At 43.9% G+C, this 21,893-nt stretch overlaps 1 protein-coding gene across 4 annotated transcripts in view; it reads left to right on the plus strand.

Moving 5' to 3' along the window:
• The window catches only part of MTG1 (mitochondrial ribosome associated GTPase 1), a 214,659-nt gene that overhangs the window by 160,736 nt on the left and 32,030 nt on the right, over positions 1-21,893 (plus strand). For all 4 annotated transcript variants that reach the window (XM_085608706.1, XM_085608708.1, XM_085608705.1 and 1 more), the window contains exons 8-9: positions 7,408-7,469; positions 8,191-8,287. In XM_085608706.1, coding sequence (XP_085464832.1) covers positions 7,408-7,469; positions 8,191-8,287 — 159 coding nt within the window. The remainder of the gene's footprint in view (positions 1-7,407; positions 7,470-8,190; positions 8,288-21,893) is intronic.

The following is a 21,893-nucleotide window of genomic DNA, read 5'->3' on the forward strand; positions in this document are numbered from 1 at the left end:
ATACATGTATGTAAACATACCCATAGCACACAGACATATGTACATGCCTATACATGTACATGTCAACATCTTCCGTACACAAGGTGGGTTAAGTACTTTAAAAAACATAATATATATACATACATACATGTGTATGCCGGTATATCTGTGTGTGTGTGTGTGTGTGTGTGTGTGTGTGTGTGTATATATAATATATTATATATATATATATATATATATATATTTTTTTTTGTATGGTTATAGGTACAAACTAAAGTGCACAGCCTTACTATACAAACACACTGTACATATAACAAAGTAAGCCTTCTTTCCTCTCCCCTTAATTTGCACATAAAAACATGGACCGGTCACATAATCATATGCTACCGTCCACATCCTGGCAATACCATAAACAGGGAGGGGTAAAAGCTGACTTTAACATGTCAGCAGCATACATATAGCGTTTTGTCACTACCAAAAGCAGGCATCATACAAAGGGATACATACACACATAAGGCAACAAAGCCCCAAAAACCCTTAAGCCACAAAAAAATACAAACAATTTCAAGCAATATACAAACAAGAGCTAGTGGTTGGTAAAGACCATATAAAAATAGCACTCACAAAATAAAGAAACAAGCATTGGCATAGCCAATAGGTCTCACTTTTAGGACCTTCTAAGTATTTAGTTATGCAGCACAATATACTTGGTGCAACCGCATCAACCGTTGCGTGGCTAAACACTTATAAGGTCCCAAAGGCGAGACCTATTGGCTATGCCAATGCTTGGTGTGGGTGTGTGTGTGCGGTTGTGGTTGTGTGTGTGGTTGTGGTTGTGTGTGTGGTTGTGTGTGGTTGTGTGTGGGTGTGTGGATGTGTGGTTGTGTGTGTGTGGTTTGTGTGTGTGTGGTTGTGTGTGTCTGTGTGGTTGTGTGTGTGTGGTTGTATGTGTGGTTATGTGTGGTTGTGTGTGTGGTTGTGTGTGGTTGCGGATGTGTGTGTGTGTGTGGTTGTGTGTTGGTGCGGTTGTGGGTGCAGGTGTGTGTGTGTGTGTGTGTGTGTGTGTGTGTGTGTGTGTGGTTGTGTGTGTGATTTTGTGGTTTTGTGTGTGTGGTTGGGTGTGGTTGTGGTTGTGTGTGGGTGTGTGTGTGGTTGTGCGTGTGGTTGTGTGTGTGACAGTAATACTAAAAGCATATCAAAATAAAGGAACACAAACATCGAGTTTGTGGAAAGAGAAAGCACATTGTAAGTCAAACGGGCGCAGCAAAGCATTAACACAACAACATGTTCTTTGATGTTTGATTTTCTTTGAATGAGAACATCAAAGGGCCGCCGCGAAAGTGATCGCAGGCAAAAGTGAAAGTGATCGCGGGCGCTTAATGAGCATGATGAGGTTTGCCATATGGTGCCTCTGCTCCTAAGCGCGCGCCTGCGCACATGCACTGTAGCTCTAGGCTGGCCATGGTAGTATTTTTTGAGCCCTCACTAAAAGTCTCGCCAGCCCAGCGCATGCGCTGGGTCAGGCGAGACCTAAAAACAAATTACGCTTAGCCTAAATAAGGATGAATGGGCCTTCGAAATATAACTATTTCATTATACATCTGGTTAACCGCTAATGAACAACTAAACAAGGGGTTTTCGTATCACATCTATAAATATTTAACACACTTTTATACAAATATGTATAAAAGTGTGTATATACGTGTATACTTTCCTAAAAAGTAGAGCTATATGGATACCTACTATGTAATACACAATGGTGGAACACATTCTCTCAAGAAGAACAAGTAATACACCACAAAATTACACTTCACTCCCTCCAAAATCGCTAAATACAGTTACAAAATCAATGCACAGTATGTGAAGCTAGATGACGTCTATGCTGCAAAACAAAACTAGTTATTTACCTGTAAGAATAGTTTTGCAGCATAGACTCTTCTAGATTCACATATGAACCTCCCTCCTCCCCTGTGAAGGAGTAAAAATTAACAATTAATAAAATAATTACAAAAAAAAGGAGGAAAAGGACTCGAGATTTAGGGCCATATGTAGAAAGCAAAATTGCGATCGCAAACGCCGAAATTCGCCGAATTTTGGCGTTTGCGATCGCAATTTTGCTAAGTGGTATGTAGGAATGCAAATCTGCGTGCAAAATAAGGAATCGCTAAATTTGCGATTCCTTATTTTGCAATTGCATTTAAGGAATCGCAAATTTTGCGATTCCTTAAATGCAATGTAAGAAGCACCAAAAAAGTGCAATTTGGCCTTAAGGAATCGCAAATTACCACCAACTACAGGTTGGTGGTAATTTGCGATTTCTTTCAAAAATGCATATTTTTGCATTTTTCAAAGTGGCATGTGGTGCACACACATGTCCTCAGGGCATGAATGTGTGCCACATGTGCACCCATGCTCATTTCAGGGGTGCAACAGGATGTCCTTTTGACACCCTGGCACACTTGAAATTGCATTCTCAATTTGCGATTCTCTAATTGAGAATCGCTAATTGAGAATGTCTTCCCATTCATTCCTATGGGCCTCTAGGCCCATAGGAATGAATGGGGAGGTATTCCTTAATTGCGAATTGCAATTTGCAATTAAGGAATATGTAGGATTCGCAAAATTATTTGCTAATCCTACCTACATTCCGTTTTGCAATTCTCTAATTGCGATTCCCTAAAAATTGCAATTAGAGAATCGCAAAACACGTTCTACCTACATATGGCCCATAGTCCCTAAATAAACATAGTACATAAGTACTTTATAAGGACTAACAAATAGCAAAAAAGCTATACATCTCCTCTCGAAATATTACATATGGTCTATATAACAACTAAACAATACCAAATGTGCTACATCTGTCCTATTGGAACAGCATGTGACCTTTTTAATAAAAAAAAAAAATGCCACTTCAAGCTACCTACATAGCGCGCACACACACAAATAAAGGACACATTTATAATTAAAAAAAAAAAGCATAAGTTACTATGCTTTTCATACTAATCCAAAAAATATATACCGAAACGTATATAAAACACACTAGTATAGCTTGGAAAACAAAAGAAATTACAAATCACCTTTTAAAAGGTCAACAAGTGTCCCTGCACTCTCAGCTAATTAAACATATTAAAAAAATATTAAACGTAATCAACAAACAGACACAATTGTGAGGCAAAAAAGGGAAAGAATTGTCTGAGAGATTGCACACACAAAGGGGGTTGTAGCCTGACCAAGAGGATCAGGTTTCACAACCACCCAGCAAAAGGAAAAAAAATGCAAAGCACTTTCGGACTCAAAGCATTAGATGGCGTAATATGCATAGTATGTGACTCTAGAAGAGTATATGCTGCAAAACTATTCTTACAGGTAAGTAACTAGTTTCGTTTTGCAACAGCGCGGGTAAGCCAGACTCTAACACAACATCCTAAACAAGTGCAGTGCGAAAAGCACTTTGCAGCAGGTGTACAACACAAGGGAAGGAGGTAGATGCTTAGCATATAGAGAAGATGGTGGGAAGAGTTGGTCTAAGAATACATTTTTGCGTTCTTGTTTGAATCGTGAAAGAGAATATAGTGAGAATAGCAGGTGCTGTGACATTCCAGATTCTGGGCATTTATACTAAGAAAGATTGTTTCAAAATGTGTTTTTGTTGAACACAAGTGTTTTAAGGAGAGTGATTGTCAAACCGTGTTGGCGAGAGTCCCTGGAAATCTTATTTGGCAGACTTTGAGAATGTTCCCAGTGAAACAGTTTAAGCACCAAGTATGAAAGTTTGTAAAGCAATTTGCCTTTATTGGGTTACTAAACTATGAGATTATTGAATGGGTTTGATAAAAGTGTATTTATCTCTCCCAGAGGACAGGAGTAATGCTGGTCAAAAAGGCTTTGATTGGGACAGGTGAAGTTTTAGGATACCAACGTGTACTACATTTCCATAATCAAGTCTTGAAAATACCAGTGCTTGGATCTTATTCTTGAGGTGATGCTCCCAAAGGAAATGTTTGCTCCTCGGGATCAGTCTCAATTGATGCTTGCCACAGCAAGCCATGCTGTCCATATGTTTCTGGCAATTGTACTTAGTCAAGTGAATTGCAAAGGTTTATGTCTTTCATTTATCAGTGGGGATCAGCCTGAGATAATGGTGGAGTCAAACCATTCATTTTTAGTACAGCACATGATTGGGGTGAAATAACTAGGAGTTTGCAATGACAAGCAGTCATTTTGGATTGTTTCTTGGTAAGGGTATTGGTGGGAAAAGTGATAGAGGAAGAAGAGACATTCAGATGTAGCTATGGATCATTGTCGTATTGATAATGTAAGATGGCTGAATCTCAGATGTAACCCAAGGGTTCAAGAATGATATTAAAGAGAGATGTAGCTAAAAGGTTATGTCCGTGGAACTCCATGTGTACCAGAATTAGGGTCGGAAAAGGAACTATCAATTTTGATTGTTTGTGATCTGATAGAAAGATAGGATTTTACACCAGTTCAGATTGCTGCCTTCAAGCCCAGGCGATCTTTTACCATGTGTACAAAGATGACACGATTGATGGTATTGAAGGCTGCTCACTAGGTCTAAAATAATTAGCAAGGATGAATCGCTGTTGTCCAGAATGCACAGGGCATCTTCGATTTTTATTATTACTTATTTATTTTTTGCATGATATTGATTTCAGTGCTGCAGCTCCCTGTAAAGTCAGAATGAAAGTAATTAAAAAGATTCTTGTCCTATACACATTTTACACAGGCACGTTTTCTAAATTTTAATGAGAAATTATACAATCCTAATAGGCTGATAATTGTTCAAGTTTAACACATTTACAGAGGGTTTTTAAGAGAATTGACATTTGATCCATTTTTAAGCAGATTGGAAAAACTTGAAATGGAGAGAACGATAAATTAAAAAGGTTCAATCATTAGGGTATAAGGTTAGTATGCATCTCTTTGTTCAGGTTCAAAGGTAATAGGTCGATCACATTTTTAGAGGCTATAAAGATCCATATGTGAGATCTCTGAAATGAGACCAGGTGTTTTCAGAGATTTTCTGTGTAGTGCAGGCTGGAATAAAGTAGAGTGCTGACAAAGGCTCCTCAATCGCTTTGACCTTAAAATAAAAAAATATGACTGAATTTGTCGCATTTCAATTAAGGTTCATTTGATGGCACAGGATCCGTGCCAACGTTGACAGTTTCGTAGAGCTCCTTGGGGGCGATTTCTGCATGTTCACTTTGCAGCTTAATGAAGTAAGAGTCCGGTTTGAATGATGTGATTGTGTTTTTTGTATGATCTTCTGGCCGCATGAAGGTGTTCCAAATCAAACCTGGGCGGGTTTAGGCACCATGAACGTTCAATTTTCCTGAATAGTTTTTTTCTCCTTGTTGAGTTCTGTGGTATAGCAGTGTGGGGACTTTTTCTGTTTATTTATTTTATCACTGTGTGAGGCATTGTCATTTAGAATCCCAGTCTTGGCTTGATTCAATTGTTGGTGGCATCGTAGTGAGTCCTAGAAAACTGGGGTGGGGCTGTGATGACTCTATGATCATGGGAATTAGACAATGACCAGAGCAATCCACCACAATCGAGTCCTTGCTTAAGACACCGACTGCTTTGGCACTAATGAGGTCCTCGATGGCCCCTTTGATGTGGGTTGCTTTAAAACAATACTGAATCAAGTAATTTCTGTGCAGGAAGGTATCAAAAGAGAATGATATGATGAGCTGTCAGAGGGATTACCTCAGTGAAGATTCAAATCACAGGTAAAAGTGCGATTATCCTCAGTATACCATCTCTATTGATGTCCCTCTTCTGTAGCGGGCACAAAGCTTCTTCCAAACCCCGCAGTGCCACCCATCTCATAAAATGACTATTGTCTGTAGGGGTGCTTGATTCTTATAGACCGACTCCCTGACCCTATTGTTTGGGGTCAAGAACGACACATTTTATGATTTTGTTGCCTCTGGACAAGTAGACCCAAACCGTTGCAGCACAAACACTTTGGCTGTCAACTCGCAGGATGCAATATGATTGTGGGAAATATGATTATCTTATACTAAACAAAGATATGCATCCACAGGTATAAGATCGCAATTTGTGGTATATAGTTTACTGAGGTAAAGCCTTTACTATTGGAGTAAGTGCTCTAAGGCAATACAGTGAGCTGTGATCTCAGCTTGCTACTGACAGTGATTCCAATACAACCTTATGTCCACATTTACAAACTTGAACAGTTTGTGGCTATTTATAATGCTTCCACAATACTCCTTGGTTACACAAATGCTTGCAGAAGAAGAAAAGCAAAATTGGGGATTGTTTTCAACATACAATTTGCCCAAGCAAAATTTGTAATTAAAAAAAGGGTTGAATGTCTGAAGCAACTTCGCTAAACGATTGTCCAATATTATAAAAACGGTGTCAGTACTATTTCTCTACAACATCAGTTAAATAAGCATATTTAATGTATGCTTGTATTAAAAAAACAAGCATTGGCATAGCCAATAGGTCTCGCCTTTGGGACCTTATAAGTGTTTAGCCATGCAACAGTTGCATAACTAAACACTTATAAGGTCCCAAAAGCGAGACCTATTGGCTATGCCAATGCTTGTTTCAACTGCTGTAATCTATTGAAGCCTCACAGAGAACAGCAAAGCGGCCATGCGCCGCGAAAGTGATCGCGATCGCGATCAAACATCAAAGGAGCCGCGCGGCCGCGAAAGTGAAAGTAATCACGGTAAAGCGCGACGCGCGCGCCCGCGCACATGCACTGTAGCTCTAGGCTGGCCTGGTAGCACTTTTTGGAGCCCTCACAAAATGTCTCGCCAGACCAGCGCATGCGCTGGGTCAGGCGAGACCTAATAAATAGTGTAGCAACAGTGTAAAACCATTAAGAGCAACACGGTGTGCAACACGTAAAAAAAAAAAATACACCAGGGGCCTCATTCTTAAAACAAAACAAAAAAAAAAAGCCACGAAGCTGCACTTGCAGTTCCATGGCCTTGCATTGGCACAGATTTACGACGAAATTCATAAACTTAGTGAAGTAGTCCTAGAAATAAGACTCCTAGCAAACGTTTAGGAAATCCATTTTGGCACAATCAGATATACACATGTACATTTGCTCATGCAAAATTTGCAACTCAAGTGTGGATCTGCTTTCTCCTTGTTTTTGTCTAGTGGGATATATATGTTACACTGTGAAACTTTGTTCCCTATGCCCCACCTTATATTTTAGAGGGGATGCTTCCTTCCAACACTGGCAGTGGTTTTACTCCTCACATTGTTGTGAGTAGATTTCCAACCTTTGTTTTGGCATTACCAAGCCAAGTTTACTATTTGTACCTATTATATGTACTGTGCAGGGTAAATGGGGGATATATTCTCTAGGCAATGCTGGTTAATTAAACAAAGACATCACTTTTCCATCTTTTACAGGAAAAGCTTCCAGGGTTGGTGCAATGCCGGGTATTACCAGGGCAGTGCTTTCTAGGATCCAGGTAGGTGACAGCTCCCTCAAGGAAGTGCCATAAGACTCTGCTCCTTCGCTGCCCTCATGTGGTCCCTACACTTCCACCAACCCACATTCAGGCTGAGTACACCAACTGCCTCTCATCAAAGCTTACAACTCTGCTGATGCAGAATGGCTCATGCCTTTTGCTTTGAACTGCCCCCAAATTGATGCTCCACCCCTCATTGCAACCATCTATGGTCTGTATCCTCATAGCATCTGTTCAGGTCCTGCCTTACTGCACCCATCCAGCTTCCATTCCTCTCACTACACACATACAAATGTTTTCCCCTCTCTATATCCATCCATGCCACTCAGGTTTTGTCCCCCTCATGCAAGCATCCAGGTTATGTTGGCTTAGGAATGCATTTTTTTGACTGTGGGCTCATTAGCCAGAGCTATGCTCTTCCTGTGTTATTTATTCTGTCAGAGTTATGTCCTATCTTGCTGTTAGTGCGTCACAGCTGTACTTGTATTTGCTGTCATTTTATAGGTCAGAACTGTGTATTTTTCTAGCTACGGTATTTGTCTGTGCTGTGTTTGCCCTGTGTCTGTTCTTGCAGCGGAATGTTGACATAGAACAATATGCATGTAAGCGAATGCTGCACGTTTCTTTACTGTCACGTTTTAGCTCGTCATGTATGTGTGTCTCAGAGCTTCAAGAATTAGCCTTTATAGATGGGAACTCTTGTGTTTTTTTTACTTCACAGGTGTGTGATAAGCCCCCCATATATCTGTTGGATACCCCAGGGATCCTCACTCCCCAGGTGGAGACCATTGAGAATGGCATGAAACTGGCGTTATGTGGTAAGTGACGACATTAATGCTTCATTAATATGCCATGTATTGGCTTCTTGCATTGTGTGTTAAGTGACCTCTTTAATGCTTCACATAGTGGCTTTACTTCACTTGCTAAATAGGAGCCTGTGTTACCCTGCTAAGTGATTAAAAGCTGTGCTGGAGAGTGTCTGTCTGTGTAATGGAATGTGCATCATTAGAAGGACACGGCACGACCAGTCTACCAACCAAGATGGCCACTTCTCAGCCTGTCCTCCTCCATACTTTTGTCCTCCCTTAGTCCAAGCTCCTGTCTATTTAACTGTACCTGACTGGGGGACTGCGTATTGGTGACTTCAAACACATTCTCCACACTGGGGGCTCCAGAAAGGCCCAGAGCTCAAGTGTGGCTGTCCTTGCTGTGAGGGGAATGTGTTGGCAGGCCAATCAAGGAAGTTAATCCCCTTCTTGTCATTCTGCCAGCCAGAAAGGTGTAGACACGTTTCCACACAGTTTGTGGTGCACCCAGCAGATGTCATATGGCTGTCCCTTGTGCAGCTAGGTCTGCCTGATGACCAGCAAGGCCCTTCATACGGTGCTCTGCTTCATAGGTGCTATAAAACAGCGAACCTAGTGTCTATTAGTCAGTCCTCCAGCTGGCAGACAGGCCTTTAGCCCTGGCCTGTCCATCAACTCACTTGTGCTGATCCTGGTGATTTCTCAAGGACAGCACTTGGGGTCTGGTGAATTGGTAATCATGATGCCTTTGAGTTGGTCACTCCCACTCGCTGGCAGAACTGAACCCTGACATCTGGCGAGGTCAATCCTTGGCTCATTTTTATACATCTTGGAGGGAGGCAGCAGGAGCCTTGTGAAAAGACAGCCTTTGTGCCACTGAGAGATACTCTTCGACTTGGCTGATACCCCTCCATGGATCTGTAGGCAGCTCAACTTAATTCCCTGATGTCCTCTTAAACAGGAAACTTAGTGTTCGAGGCATATGAGCTGCAGATTATACACTGTGCATAGATCGCCATCTGGTGTTGGGCCCGGATGTTTGCAGTTTGTTTTTCCTCTTGGAAAGTCTTTGGGAGTCACGAGGTGGGTGACTCCTCCTCTGGTTAGTATTGCGCATGGGCTTCGGCTCCATCCTCAGATTATTTTTTTCCGCCATCGGGCTCGGATGTAAAACTTCGCGCTCCAGTTCCGAACTTCCCAGTTCACCGATCGACGCACAAATCCTCGCTCATCGAGCTTCTTCAACGATATAAATCATCTTACTCATCTTCTCTTCGGCACTTCTTCGATTCCAGTGGTCGACGGCGGCCTTCGGGCCTATTCCGGCTCCGGCCTCGGCTGATGGATAGAACTCCCTTCAAGAAGTGCCCTCGATGTGGGTCCAAGTTTCCCCACACCGATCTCCATGAGGTGTGCAACCTCTGCCTCTCCCCAGAACACGAGGCCCGAGACTGTCCCGCCTGCAAGTCTTTTCGCTCAAAAAAGACCATTCGAGATCGACGGGCTAGACGCAACATGGCGCACTCCTCGACCTCCGCTCCAGTCGACATCTTCGGAGATGACGTCGAAGCTCCGGGACAGCAGGACATAGAACAGGAGAACGACGACCTCGTCAGCGCTTCCGAGGCCGACGACTCAGATGTGGAGGACATCACCCCGGCGCAGCGGGTCGTGAGTACAATTCCCCCTCCCACGTCGATACCGAAAAAGGCTTCGGTCACACCTTCGCCTCCGGGCCTAGGCAAGACCAAGGACGCTGCTTCTCACACCCCACCTTCGGGCCCGGTAAAGAAGCCTATTAAGCCTTCCGGCAGCTCGGGCTCGAGCCAGCCGGCTACAGGTGCCGAGAAACACCCTTCGGCACCGAAGAAAAAGATCGGCCTCCAATTCCACACCGAACCTGGCACCGAAGTCTTCGGTGCCGAAACCTGCTCCTCCGGCACCGCCCAAACATCACAAGACCCTCTGCACCAACACTCCCGTGCCGAGATCTCCTTCGGCACCAACCAAAAAGACGGAGGTTCCCAGGAAGCACGGCTTCGATAAACCTAAAAAAACGTCGGCCCCAAAACCTTAGGCGCCGACCGAACAACCAGTGTCACAGGAGCTCTTCACGCCGGATCCTTTGCAAAAAACCCTCACCAAGGATCCAAAAACCGGACACTTGACATTTTCTTCCAAAAAGAGACACTTGGACAAGCCGGCTCCACCTCCACCTCCAAAGAGAAAGGACATTGCTACCTCTCCTTTCAGGGTGCCTTCCCCACCTCCTCCACCCCCTCCACCTCATCGTTCCCCCACCTTGTCTCCTGTCCCAGACGATTTGGGGGACCCACCTGACAAAGAGTCCAAGCTCCTAGATGCGTCAGGGAAGCGCACTGCGTCACAAGCGGCCAATATATGGTGTATTGCCAATACGCAAGCACTGTTGGCCCGATACGACAGGGCGCATTATGATGAGCTAGAGACCATCATGCACCATCTCCCTGAAAAGTACAAGACTAGGGCTAATGAACTTATTCAAGAGGGAAAAACAATACCTCGATACGATGTGCCCTAGATGCAGCGGATACAGCCTCCAGGGCCATAAACACCAGTGTTCTTCTCCGTCGCCATGCCTGCCTCAGGGTTTAAACCAGAGGTTCAAGCCTCTATATTAAATCACCCATTCGACCAAGATCATCTATTTGGCCCTATAGTGGATGAAGCCCTGGAAAAAAGATACAGACACGGTGAAATCCATGGGAGCCCTACAAACACAGACTCCCAGGCGCTCCTTTCGCCGTTCATCCTTTCGGGGCACGGGCAGAGGCTACTCCTCGGACAGTGCGTCCACGTCCTATAAATCCCCTCCTCAGTCTACCTTCACGAAGGGTTATCAAAGAGGCGGATACAGAGGCAATAATAATAAGGGCAGAGGCACGACAAATACCGCCCGCTCTACCACATCTCCTGCCCAATGACTTTCCCCCGCTCCCTCCAGACCATTCCACTCCGGTCGGAGGCAGACTACAACATTTCCTTCACGTCTGGGAGACAATCACCTCAGACAGATGGGTGACACAAATTATTCAGTCAGGGTATTGCCTAGAATTAACATCTACACCCCCCAACATTCCACCCAGGCACCGCCCTATGTCGCAAGAACATACTGCGCTACTAACACAAGAGGTGATCTCCCTCCTGCAAAAAGGAGCAATAGAGCAGGTCCCCATAAATCAACAACATTTAGGGGTCTACTCCCTGTACTTTCTAATTCCAAAGACGGACGAGACCCTACGACCTATCTTAGATCTCAGACCTCTAAACACCGACATTCATTCAGACCATTTTCACATGGTAACCCTCCAACAGGTTCTTCCACTTCTCTCCCAGAACGATTTTCTCACCACTCTGGACTTGAAAGACGCGTACTTTCACATCCCAGTACATCAGTCTCACAGAAAGTACCTCAGGTTTGTTGTGGACGGACAACACTACCAGTTCAAGGTGCTCCCGTTCGGGGTAACAACAGCACCAAGGGTTTTCACCAAGTGCCTGGCAGTAGTGGCTGCACACCTCAGAAGACAGCACATTCACGTCTTCCCCTATCTGGACGATTGGCTGATAAAGGCCATGTCCTACCAACAATGTGTGCAACATACCGCCGCTACGGTCCAACTACTTCACCAGCTAGGTTTCACGGTGAACCATCAAAAATCCCACCTGGTACCATCACACACAAAACAATACCTCGGTGCCACCATAGACACCTCAAAAGCCATAGCCTATCCCAATCCTGCCAGGATGCAAAAATACAGGCGCTGCGTCAAAAATTCCTATCTCAACACTCTCTCCCAGCAAGAGTGTTTATGCAGCTCATAGGGATGATGGCCTCTTGCATCTTTATAGTGCCCCATGCAAGACTCCAAATGCGTCCACTCCAAGAGTGCTTGGCGCGCCAGTGGAACCAGGCCCAGGGAAAACTGACAGATCTGGTGTTGGTAGACGGTCGCACCCATCGCTATCTGCAGTGGTGGAACACCACAAACCTTTCCAGAGGTCGACCGTTCCTGGACCCGGTCCCACAAATAATCCTAACGGCAGATGCATCGCTCTCCGGCTGGGTAGCTCATCTGTTACATCTCACAGCACAGGGTACATGGACGCCACAACAGAAGTTACTCCACATCAACCATCTGGAGTTACTGGCGTTCTTCCTCGCCCTAAAATCCTTCCAGGCGCAGATCTCAGGCAAGGCAGTCCTCATTCGCACAGACAACATGACTGCCATGTACTACATTCAAAAACACGGGGGCACACACTCTCCACAGCTCTCTCAGTTAGCTTAGAGCAAATGGAGATGGGCAATTCCACAAAAGATTTTTCTCCTAGCCCAACATGTCCCAGGAGTACAAAACACCGTAGCAGATCTGCTGAGCAGACAGACACAGCAGATCCACGAGTGGGAACTTCACCCACAAGTTCTTCACCCGTTCTTTCAGAAGTGGGGGCATCCACACATAGACCTATTCGCCACCCACGAAAACAAAAAATGCCCAAGCTTCGCCGCCAGATATCCACACCCATTGTCCAAAGGCAATGCGATATGGATGAACTGGTCAAACAAATTTGCATACGCTTTTCCACCTCTCCCACTAATTCCATTAGTGGTGCGGAAGCTACAACAGCATTCCCTAACTCTAATCCTAGTAGCTCCAACATGGGCCAGACAACCGTGGTACACCACACTGCTGGAACTCTCAGTAGTACCACACCAAAAGCTATTCCTCTCGCCATGCCTCCTAACCCAGAACCATGGAGAGATCAGGCACCCGGACCCAGTTCAGCTCAACCTTGCGATCTGGCTCCTGAGGTCCTAGAATTTGGATACCTTAACCTTCCCCCTGATTGCATGAACATTATCAGGGAAGCTAGACGCCCTACTACTAGGGCATGCTATGCGGCAAAGTGGAAAAGATTTGTTGTTTATTGCCACAACAACGCAATCAATCCTTTAAATGTATCCATACAGCACATTATATGTTACTTACTCCATTTACAAAGGTGTAACCTAGCATATACCTCCATTCGGTTACACCTCGCTGCAATTGCTGCCTATTTACAAAATAGGTAGCACATCTCACTTTTCAAAGTGCCTGCCATCAAAGCCTTTATGGAAGGCCTTAAAAGAGTAATTCCATCCAGAATGCCACCCTCACCTGTTTGGAATTTGAATATAGTCCTCACACGGTTAATGGGACCCCCTTTTGAACCATTACATAAGTGCGAGCTGCAATTCCTCACATGGAAAACAGCTTTTCTAGTGGCCATCACTTCCCTCAGAAGAGTTAGTGAAATTCAAGCCCTCACTATACAGGAACCTTTTCTTCAGATGCATCACAACAAAGTTGTACTCCGCACCAATCCCAAATTTCTACCTAAAGTCATTTCTCCATTCCATCTAAACCAGTCGGTAGAATTACCAGTCTATTTCTCGCAACCCCAAACAGTTGCGGAAAGAGCCTTACACACACTGGATGTTAAAAGGGCTTTACTTTACTACATCCAGAGAACACAACCTTTCAGAAAAACCAAACAGCTATTTGTTTCCTTCTCTCCACCACACAAAGGCAACCCTATTTCCAAATCAGGGATAGCTAGGTGGATTGTAAAATGCATACCGATTTGCTACCACAAAGCAAAACAAACGCTATCGGTTCCCCCTAAAGCCCACTCTACAAGGAAGATAGGGGCTTCTATGGCTTTCCTAGGGAACATACCGCTAGATGACAACTGCAAAGCAGCGACATGGTCAACACCGCACACCTTCACAAAACATTACTGTGTAGATGTGCAAACCAAGCAACAAGCTAGTGTGGGCCAAGCTGTACTAAAAACACTGTTTCAAACTACTGCAACGGATGCCGGTGGTCGCCGCTAGGGTTGGGTACTGCTATATAATCAATGCACAGTGTATAATCTGCAGCTCATATGCCTCCAACGGAATATGCTACTTACCAGTATGCGTCTGTTCTTGGCATGTAGAGCTGCAGATCTATACACGCCCACCCGCCTCCCCGGCTACCTGTATCCGTTCCAGTCTTATCTTATTTAGATACAATACACATGGGTTTCTTTACTGTTACCACTACGCTCCATCTTTCCCTGCTGGCGAAAAACAATCTGAGGATGGAGCTGAAGCCCATGCGCAATACTAACCAGAGGAGGAGTCACCCATCTCGTGACTCCCAAAGACTTTCCAAGAGGAAAAACAAACTGCAAACATCCGGGCCCAACACCAGATGGCGATCTATGCACAGTGTATAGATCTGCAGCTCTACATGCCAAGAACAGATGGATACCGGTAAGTAGCATATTCCTTTTAAAGTAGCAGCACTGGTCACTTTAATGCACATGGGTTACTTTAATAAACGTTTCCTTCTTGGGAATGCAAATGCAGGGACAAAGGTCTGCTGTCCCTTTCAGACTGATCCATTCCTGCAGTTCCAGCCAATCATAGAGGGCTGCAAAGTGGGACTTGCTTAATTAATGTTCACTAGGCAGCCCTTTTTTCAACCCCCCCACACAAATGTGCGATCCGCAATTCAAACAAAGCTTGTATAGATCGAATCACAAGTTACTTCCTATTCACAAACCAGTCAGTGTACAAAAATTGCACATCCCAGGTTTGCTAATGAGATTAGTACATTAGGTCCATACTCCTTTGTGGCCCCCTCACGATCAGAAATTCCTTTATTTAAGTGCAAAACACAACCTTAAAAAGTGCATTATTCCAATTAAAACCATGAATAAGATATACAAATAACCGTACATATAAAAACATGTAATTTTTTTATCAGAATACAGTGAATTTATATTCAGTAAAAACAAGAAAGTGATGGTAGAAATTAATAGATCACTCAAACTGCAAAGTCCTACGTGACTGTGCAGCAAATCTAAAAAATATCCTCCATAAAGACAACAGTCAACATCCACCAGTTGCTGTAGGAAGCATATAGTTGATCTACACTGTCTAAAATTGTGTGCTCTGATAAATGAAATTAAAAATTATTTCGCTTATTTTTTTTGATAGAATTCATTCATTTATTCATTCATTCATTCATGAAAATGTAACATCGTCTGAGCAGATCTTCCATCACAAGGACAATGGCACATGCTAACACTTTTCTGAAAGCCCAAAGGGAAGCAAAGTAGGCACATAACAGTGTCATCCCTAAAGCGGAATAATAAGGATCTTTCCAAGCACCAACAGGCATTAGACAAATATTGCGCCATCGCACTCTCTATGCTCTAGTGAGAGTTAGCTAAAACTGAAGACTTTTTACTTTCCATTGAGAGCTTTTGTAAACCGGCATAGTTTAATACTAGCACTTTCACACGCTTTGTATCTAGTCTTCTGCTGGAGGGTTCAGTGAAGGCATGAGGCAGCCCTATCTTGTGAGGTTTTTTCACATATGCTAACCACGGACTTCTAAGGCCCTTATTGCACACTAGGCAATCTTTAATGATGGTTTGTTTCCGGTCCAGGGAAGACATGGCTTGGCAGTTTGGGCTGGACTGTTCCCATGAGGCACAGGGTCAGACTGATTTGCATATGGCCATGTCTGAACTGGGGTGGCGGAGTGAGCTAAAGAATGATGACAGATTAAATCCAGATCAGTTGACTGGGGGTGAGTGTTTGATTTGCTCTAACGCTCCGTCCATCATCCCCTTTGGTAAGGCTAAAGAGAGTACCAACTTCTCTAGATAACTTCAGCCTACAATGTGTAATATTAGGTACCAAAGAGCCTAGTGATTCAAAAATAATCCCAAGACAAGAAAAAATACTAGTTCTATCTAAGCGATTAGTACTAACTCCAAGAGTAGAAACTTGAGTTTGATTGAGGCCACAGGCCATAATGTATAATTTCAAAAAGTTTATGAGACGATCAAGATCGACCATAAATTGAGTGAAAGCAGTGACTAGCAGATGTAAAGCTTTCGGAGTTCAGTTCTTCAACATTGAATCTTCATCGTATAGCAGTGTGGGGAGCAATGCACTATCAACTTTGGGAACATCAGAGGTAATACCAGTTAAATAGGGGTTAAGCTTAATAAAATAGAATATCAAAAGTAATGGTGCCAGTACGCAACCCTGCCTGACGCTTTGAGAAATTTCGATTTCACTAGAGAGTTCACCATTTGCCCCAAATCTTATTCTGCTTTTATGTTCTCGTGTAGGGTTGCTTAAAATGTACAAGCGCTTCATCTATTCTCATGAATAGAAGGAGTCTCCACAGATTTGAGCTATTTATGCAATCAAATGCTGAGGACAAATCCATAAAGGCAAGATATATTGGGGATTATTTAGCTAATGTATACTTTCAAATAATTAGGTTTAGGTTCAGACATTGCTCAATTGTTCCCACACTTTTCCTGAAGCCATACTGATGTATCAATACGTGAAATAGGGTAATAGCAGCTGGGATCAGACCAATCACCTTTTTTTAAATATTGGCACTATGATTGAAGTTTACCATGAGCCCGGTAACTGGGATCATGCAAGGTTGTTAAAAACATTTGTCAATAAAGACGCCCACAAATCAATATTGCACTTTATCAAATCTATAGGGACTCCATCAGGCCCAGTGCCTTCTCACTGACATTCTGCTGGATAAACTCAACTTCTTCGTACAGTGACATCAATATGCCCTGATGCTTGCTGCTAATCATACTAAACTGCCTGGTAGGTGCTGTGACAGAATATGTTTTAGAAAATTGGGCCACCCATGCTTCACTAGAAATGTGACAACCGATCAGGGTGACAGTCTGGTTTAAAGTTCGCATAGCAGTCACTGCAGACCAGAAGGGCTTAAAGTCCCTCACAGACTCTGCTTGAATTAATTTGTCCCATTGCTGGGTAGACACCTCATTCTGCCTCTTTGTAATGACATCTTTAAACTACTTACGTGAAGTGGATACGGTGAGTGGGTCCCAAGGATCAGCAGTAAGAGCCCTACACAGCTGTTGATTGGCTTTCGAACAATCAATATTAAACCACCTTGCGACTGCACAGTTAGATCTGTTAGGTCTTACAAGAGCTTTTTTAATGCAAGCACAAGGACAAAAAAAGAGCAAGCTACTAAGTCTCTACTGTCCTCATTCTCCAAGCATTGCATAGTCCGCTCCTGGTTATCTCTTTTTAAGGTTTCACGGAATTGGACTGGGCTAGGGAGTCTCTATGCCAGCCAAAGGACATCAGAAGATGGTTGCAGTTTACTAATCCAATTAACTGCATTGGATACCTTCCCGAAGGATAGAGACTGCTGCTTTTATGGGTTTATGGTCACCAAAATGTGAGTGTAAAATGACTCCATAAACTAGTAGATTAATTAAGTCACTAGGAATGAAAATGTCATTGAATTTTGAGGTAAACCTCTACCCATATACATAGGCAATCCCATTTCGCTAGTGCCACCTCGAGCAATAATGTTACTCAGATCATCGGAGGCCACGAAGGCCTCAGATTCTTTGCCTCTATGATCTAATAGCAAAATCAGAGTCCCGTGGCCGGGACGTACGTGCACTCATAAGAACGCTGGCAGGCCTAGCCCCTTCTTCTGGGCTCGCAATAGCTTCTGGGGGTTGTTTTCCACCCTCACCGACAACAGCAGTGAAATTGGAGTCCCTTGCCCTCAGGTCTCTGTGTGCTCAAAAGCGTACTGGCTGGCCTCCCTCACTCTGCCTTGGCTCGCAATGGCTTCTGGCGGTTGTGCCCCCCCCCCGTACAGACAACAGCAGCAAAGTCCAGGGTGGCCCCCTCATCTGTTGACCATGACACGGCATGATTGCTGTAAACATCTGGCTCTAGCTATGCAGTTGTATTTAGTTCCAAATGCCATTTGCTCCATACCACCACGGAAGTGACAGAGCAGATCCACATATAATCGCCAACCATCCATTCCGATTTTTTCCCCTTTCTGCACCATCAGATGCGGAGCATAGAACAAATTGTCTGAGAAGGTGTGCTGATTCCTAACTTGGGTGTTTTTTCTAAATGTAAAGAGGCCACTCCACAGAATGGGGAGGTGGAAAGCAAATGAGGAATCTGCAGTTAGATAGATTATCCACCAGAAAGAGCGTTACCAGAGGTAAGTAGCTAGTTCTTCTGAAGGATACTTCTAACCAATGATTTTTCACCTTTTGAACAGATACCAAAGCAGTACCTCCCATAGATGGAGAGTCTGTGGAAAAAATCTAAAAGCCCTGAAGAACTGACCATGAGAAATGTTCTTCCCCCTTGACCTGCCTGTCAAAGTAGTAATGCCTTGTGAACTTACGTGCCGACGTCCAGGTCACAGATTTGTCCCTTGTGTCACTTCCTTTTTAGAGGCTTTGGCCCTGGTGGAATTGGCGCTCATACCTCATGGGACTGCTTTTTGGCCTGGGTCCTCGTCGGCACTGTCTTGACTTTTTTCACACCTGAAACAATGAATCGTCTATCCAATGGTCTTTTGTGCCATCAGTATAAAAGCTGGACACCCTGGTAGTATCAAAGCAATGGAGCCTCTCTTCCCCTTTCAAGGGGTGAGGTGGAACAAAGGATGCAGGCAAAGTGATTGACTGCCCAACATGGAAGGGCATCACCACTCTTGAAAGGAAGACTCCCCTAGTCCTTAGTACAGCGGTTCCTATTTTGAGTTCCGTGGCACCCTGGTGCGCTGCCAAAACTAGCCAGTGGCTCCGCGAGCACACAGCAAGACAGGCAATATCAATCACTCTTTCACAGTACACCTCAACCCCGAGCTGCATCATACATCCTGGTTGCAAGTTTGACGTATAGTTCCTTTAAAGCTCAAACATGATGAGAGAGTGAATTTTAGTGTTGATTAAGAAAGGCTTGTACGTGTCTTGTAGAGAGGGAATGTGGACTACGTTTCCCGAGACGCCTTTAAGCTAACATCGAGGCTTAGACCAGCACCGAAACGACCACTAAGATTTCTGCAAAACATAGTCTTTAAAGTGTCTCCCTAGAATGAGCTGTGATATTGAAAGAATCTACTTTTCCCAGATTCTTGTGGGGTGCCAGGAGAGGTCCATCGAGCTTGCTCAGCCAGCCCTGATACGCGCGCCCGAAAGATACCAGCTATCATTACACTGCCTGCCACACCCTGGGAGAGCGAGTGGGTGCGCCTGACAGGCGTTTCATCTGCCAAAGCGCGAGGGACGCTTCTACCGAAGCCTTAGCAAAAGTGACCGACAGCAGGAATAAGTCAGTGCCATGCCCTGCCAACAAGTGAGGGAGAAAGGTCACACGCTGGCTGTGCCCACCAGGAGGGAGGATCATGAGCCCCCAAGGCCTGGACTCCTCGCGGCGAGGCCCCTGCCTGTACCAGGCAGCACAGGGGACAGCCTACTCATGGCTACCTGGGGCATGGATGTTGACAAAGGTGTCCCTGTGGCATTCTTTGTTTGCCAGTTGGCAAACCCACATGGGCACCACAGTGCCCAGTGCTACTTCATCAGCCAGGCATTCAGTCTGCACAGTGCAAAGTAGGGTTATGCATACCCCAGTGCTTAAGAGTTTCCAATGTATTGTTTATTTAATTTTGGTACATTTATTATTATAATATCTTCAACTGCTTTATCCCAGTTATTTTCAGGGTGAAAAATGGAAGTACTCCCACCGCCAAAATGAGTGACATAATGGTGACCCACTGCCAATAGGTCAAGAGCTCCAAGCCGCGTGTCAAAAATGTTCAGGAATCACTACCTTAGTACCAACGTTTCTGGAAAGAAACTGGTGTAGTTCTCAGGGTTCAGTCTAGCACCTGGGGATATTCGAAAGGTGAGGAATCTGTGGTTGTAGAATATCCACCAGAGAGAGCGTTACCAAAGTTAAGTAACTTGTTCCTAAAGTCGCTGAATGTTAGATCTTGGTGTACTACAAAGTAACATTTGTGATAGGAGGATGCACTATAGAGGGCTTGTGGATCCCACTGAGTTTAATTTTGGTTGTTTTCTTTGCCTTTATCTGCCAAGAGGCATAACTCATCTACCAGCACTTTTGCAGTGGCACAAATACATTCAAGCAGAGCATACGTACAAGGACCAAATACAGTAGTGGTCACTTGTTGACATATTTTCCTGAGAGCGAATTCTATTCACTGGATTTATGATAACTTCTCCTACAGCCCACTCCTTTCATGCGGTGCAAACCTGTGTCCAACACAAGATTGCTCAACTTCTTTACAAACCAGGTTTTCTACATCTTTTATTGAAATCTAAGTAAGTCTGATCCATCACACCACGTTGTACCCTCCCACCCCCCAATCCGCAAATCCACATACTGGATTAATGTGTTGTACATACTTTTTTAGCGACACTGTACTGAACCTGCCAAGTTCATATACATTACTAGTAGCAATAGATTCTGCAGTCACCATCCTTATCAACATCTTCAGTAATTGGCAGTCTAGCCTTTACAGTACATTTTATCATAAACAGTTATGATCAACATAAAAATTTAGAAATTAAACCTGAGATACCGGAGGTGTAGGTTGACAGGCCCCACCTTGGACATAACAATACCGCACATGATAAGGTTCACAAGCCAAAGAGACTCACTGTCTTTGAGCTGTTGGATAGCCCCCCACCCACCCACAGCATATAGTACTCCAACTGATGCCATACAATCAGCATTTTCTGGCCGCATCCATCGGACGTGCTTTCTTCGAAAGAGCCCTCTTGCCTTTTTATTTCTTTATTACGGTTCTTTTTTTTCTTTGGTGGGTAATACACTTAGGGGTGGAGGGTGGGTTAGAGGTTAATAACTGTTATGGCCTGGCACTTTCTTATTGGAAATAATGTTGCCTGCCGAGGGGAAACCGCAGTTATGTGCTAAGATTAATTGCACCAGTAGCCTGGTCTCCACTTGCAGCATCCTCGCTACTTGTTGCCTTTATATAGCAATTTACTGAATGTGCTTCTCTGTACCTTTACTCTCTGTAAAACTCTAATAAAATGATTTGAAAGTAAAAAAAAAAAGTAAACATTTCAACCTAATGTTAATAAGCTTCAATATGCATACTTAAAAAGTCTTTAAAACCAGCAACAAGGGATAGGTGCAGCTTTACATCACAAAACTAAGAAGACACCATGTTAAGTAACTACAGTCAAGACAAAATATATGTTAGCATGTGTATTGCACCACGGCTTTCCAGGTAAACTGGGCTTCAGTAGAACGGTTGTATTTTATAGATTTACAGAGAATCAAATGATCTGCATCCCTATCTTAGCATATCCTAGCACCATCCTAAAGGAAAATAGTTATAGCTTCTAGTTTCGAGTAAGCATAAAGATTACTCCACAAGACGTGATGAGAAATTTCAAGGGTGTAATTATCACATATACAGTATTAAGATTATATTAGCAGTAATGGGGAGACAGCCCAACCTCATGTATATGTGATATCTCATTTAAAAAAGTAATCTGTCTTCACTTAGTTATGGCCTCGGAATAGCACACCTTAAGGCACAATTAGCTTCTAAGCAAATTCTCTCTCCTTTTTTACCTGCTATGCATTTCTCTGCACATCTATCTTTCTAGGGACAATCAGTTCTGGAGGGCCCTGTTG

Source organism: Triturus cristatus, chromosome 1_2 (assembly GCF_964204655.1).
Source record: "Triturus cristatus chromosome 1_2, aTriCri1.1, whole genome shotgun sequence".
NCBI lineage: Eukaryota > Metazoa > Chordata > Amphibia > Caudata > Salamandridae > Triturus > Triturus cristatus.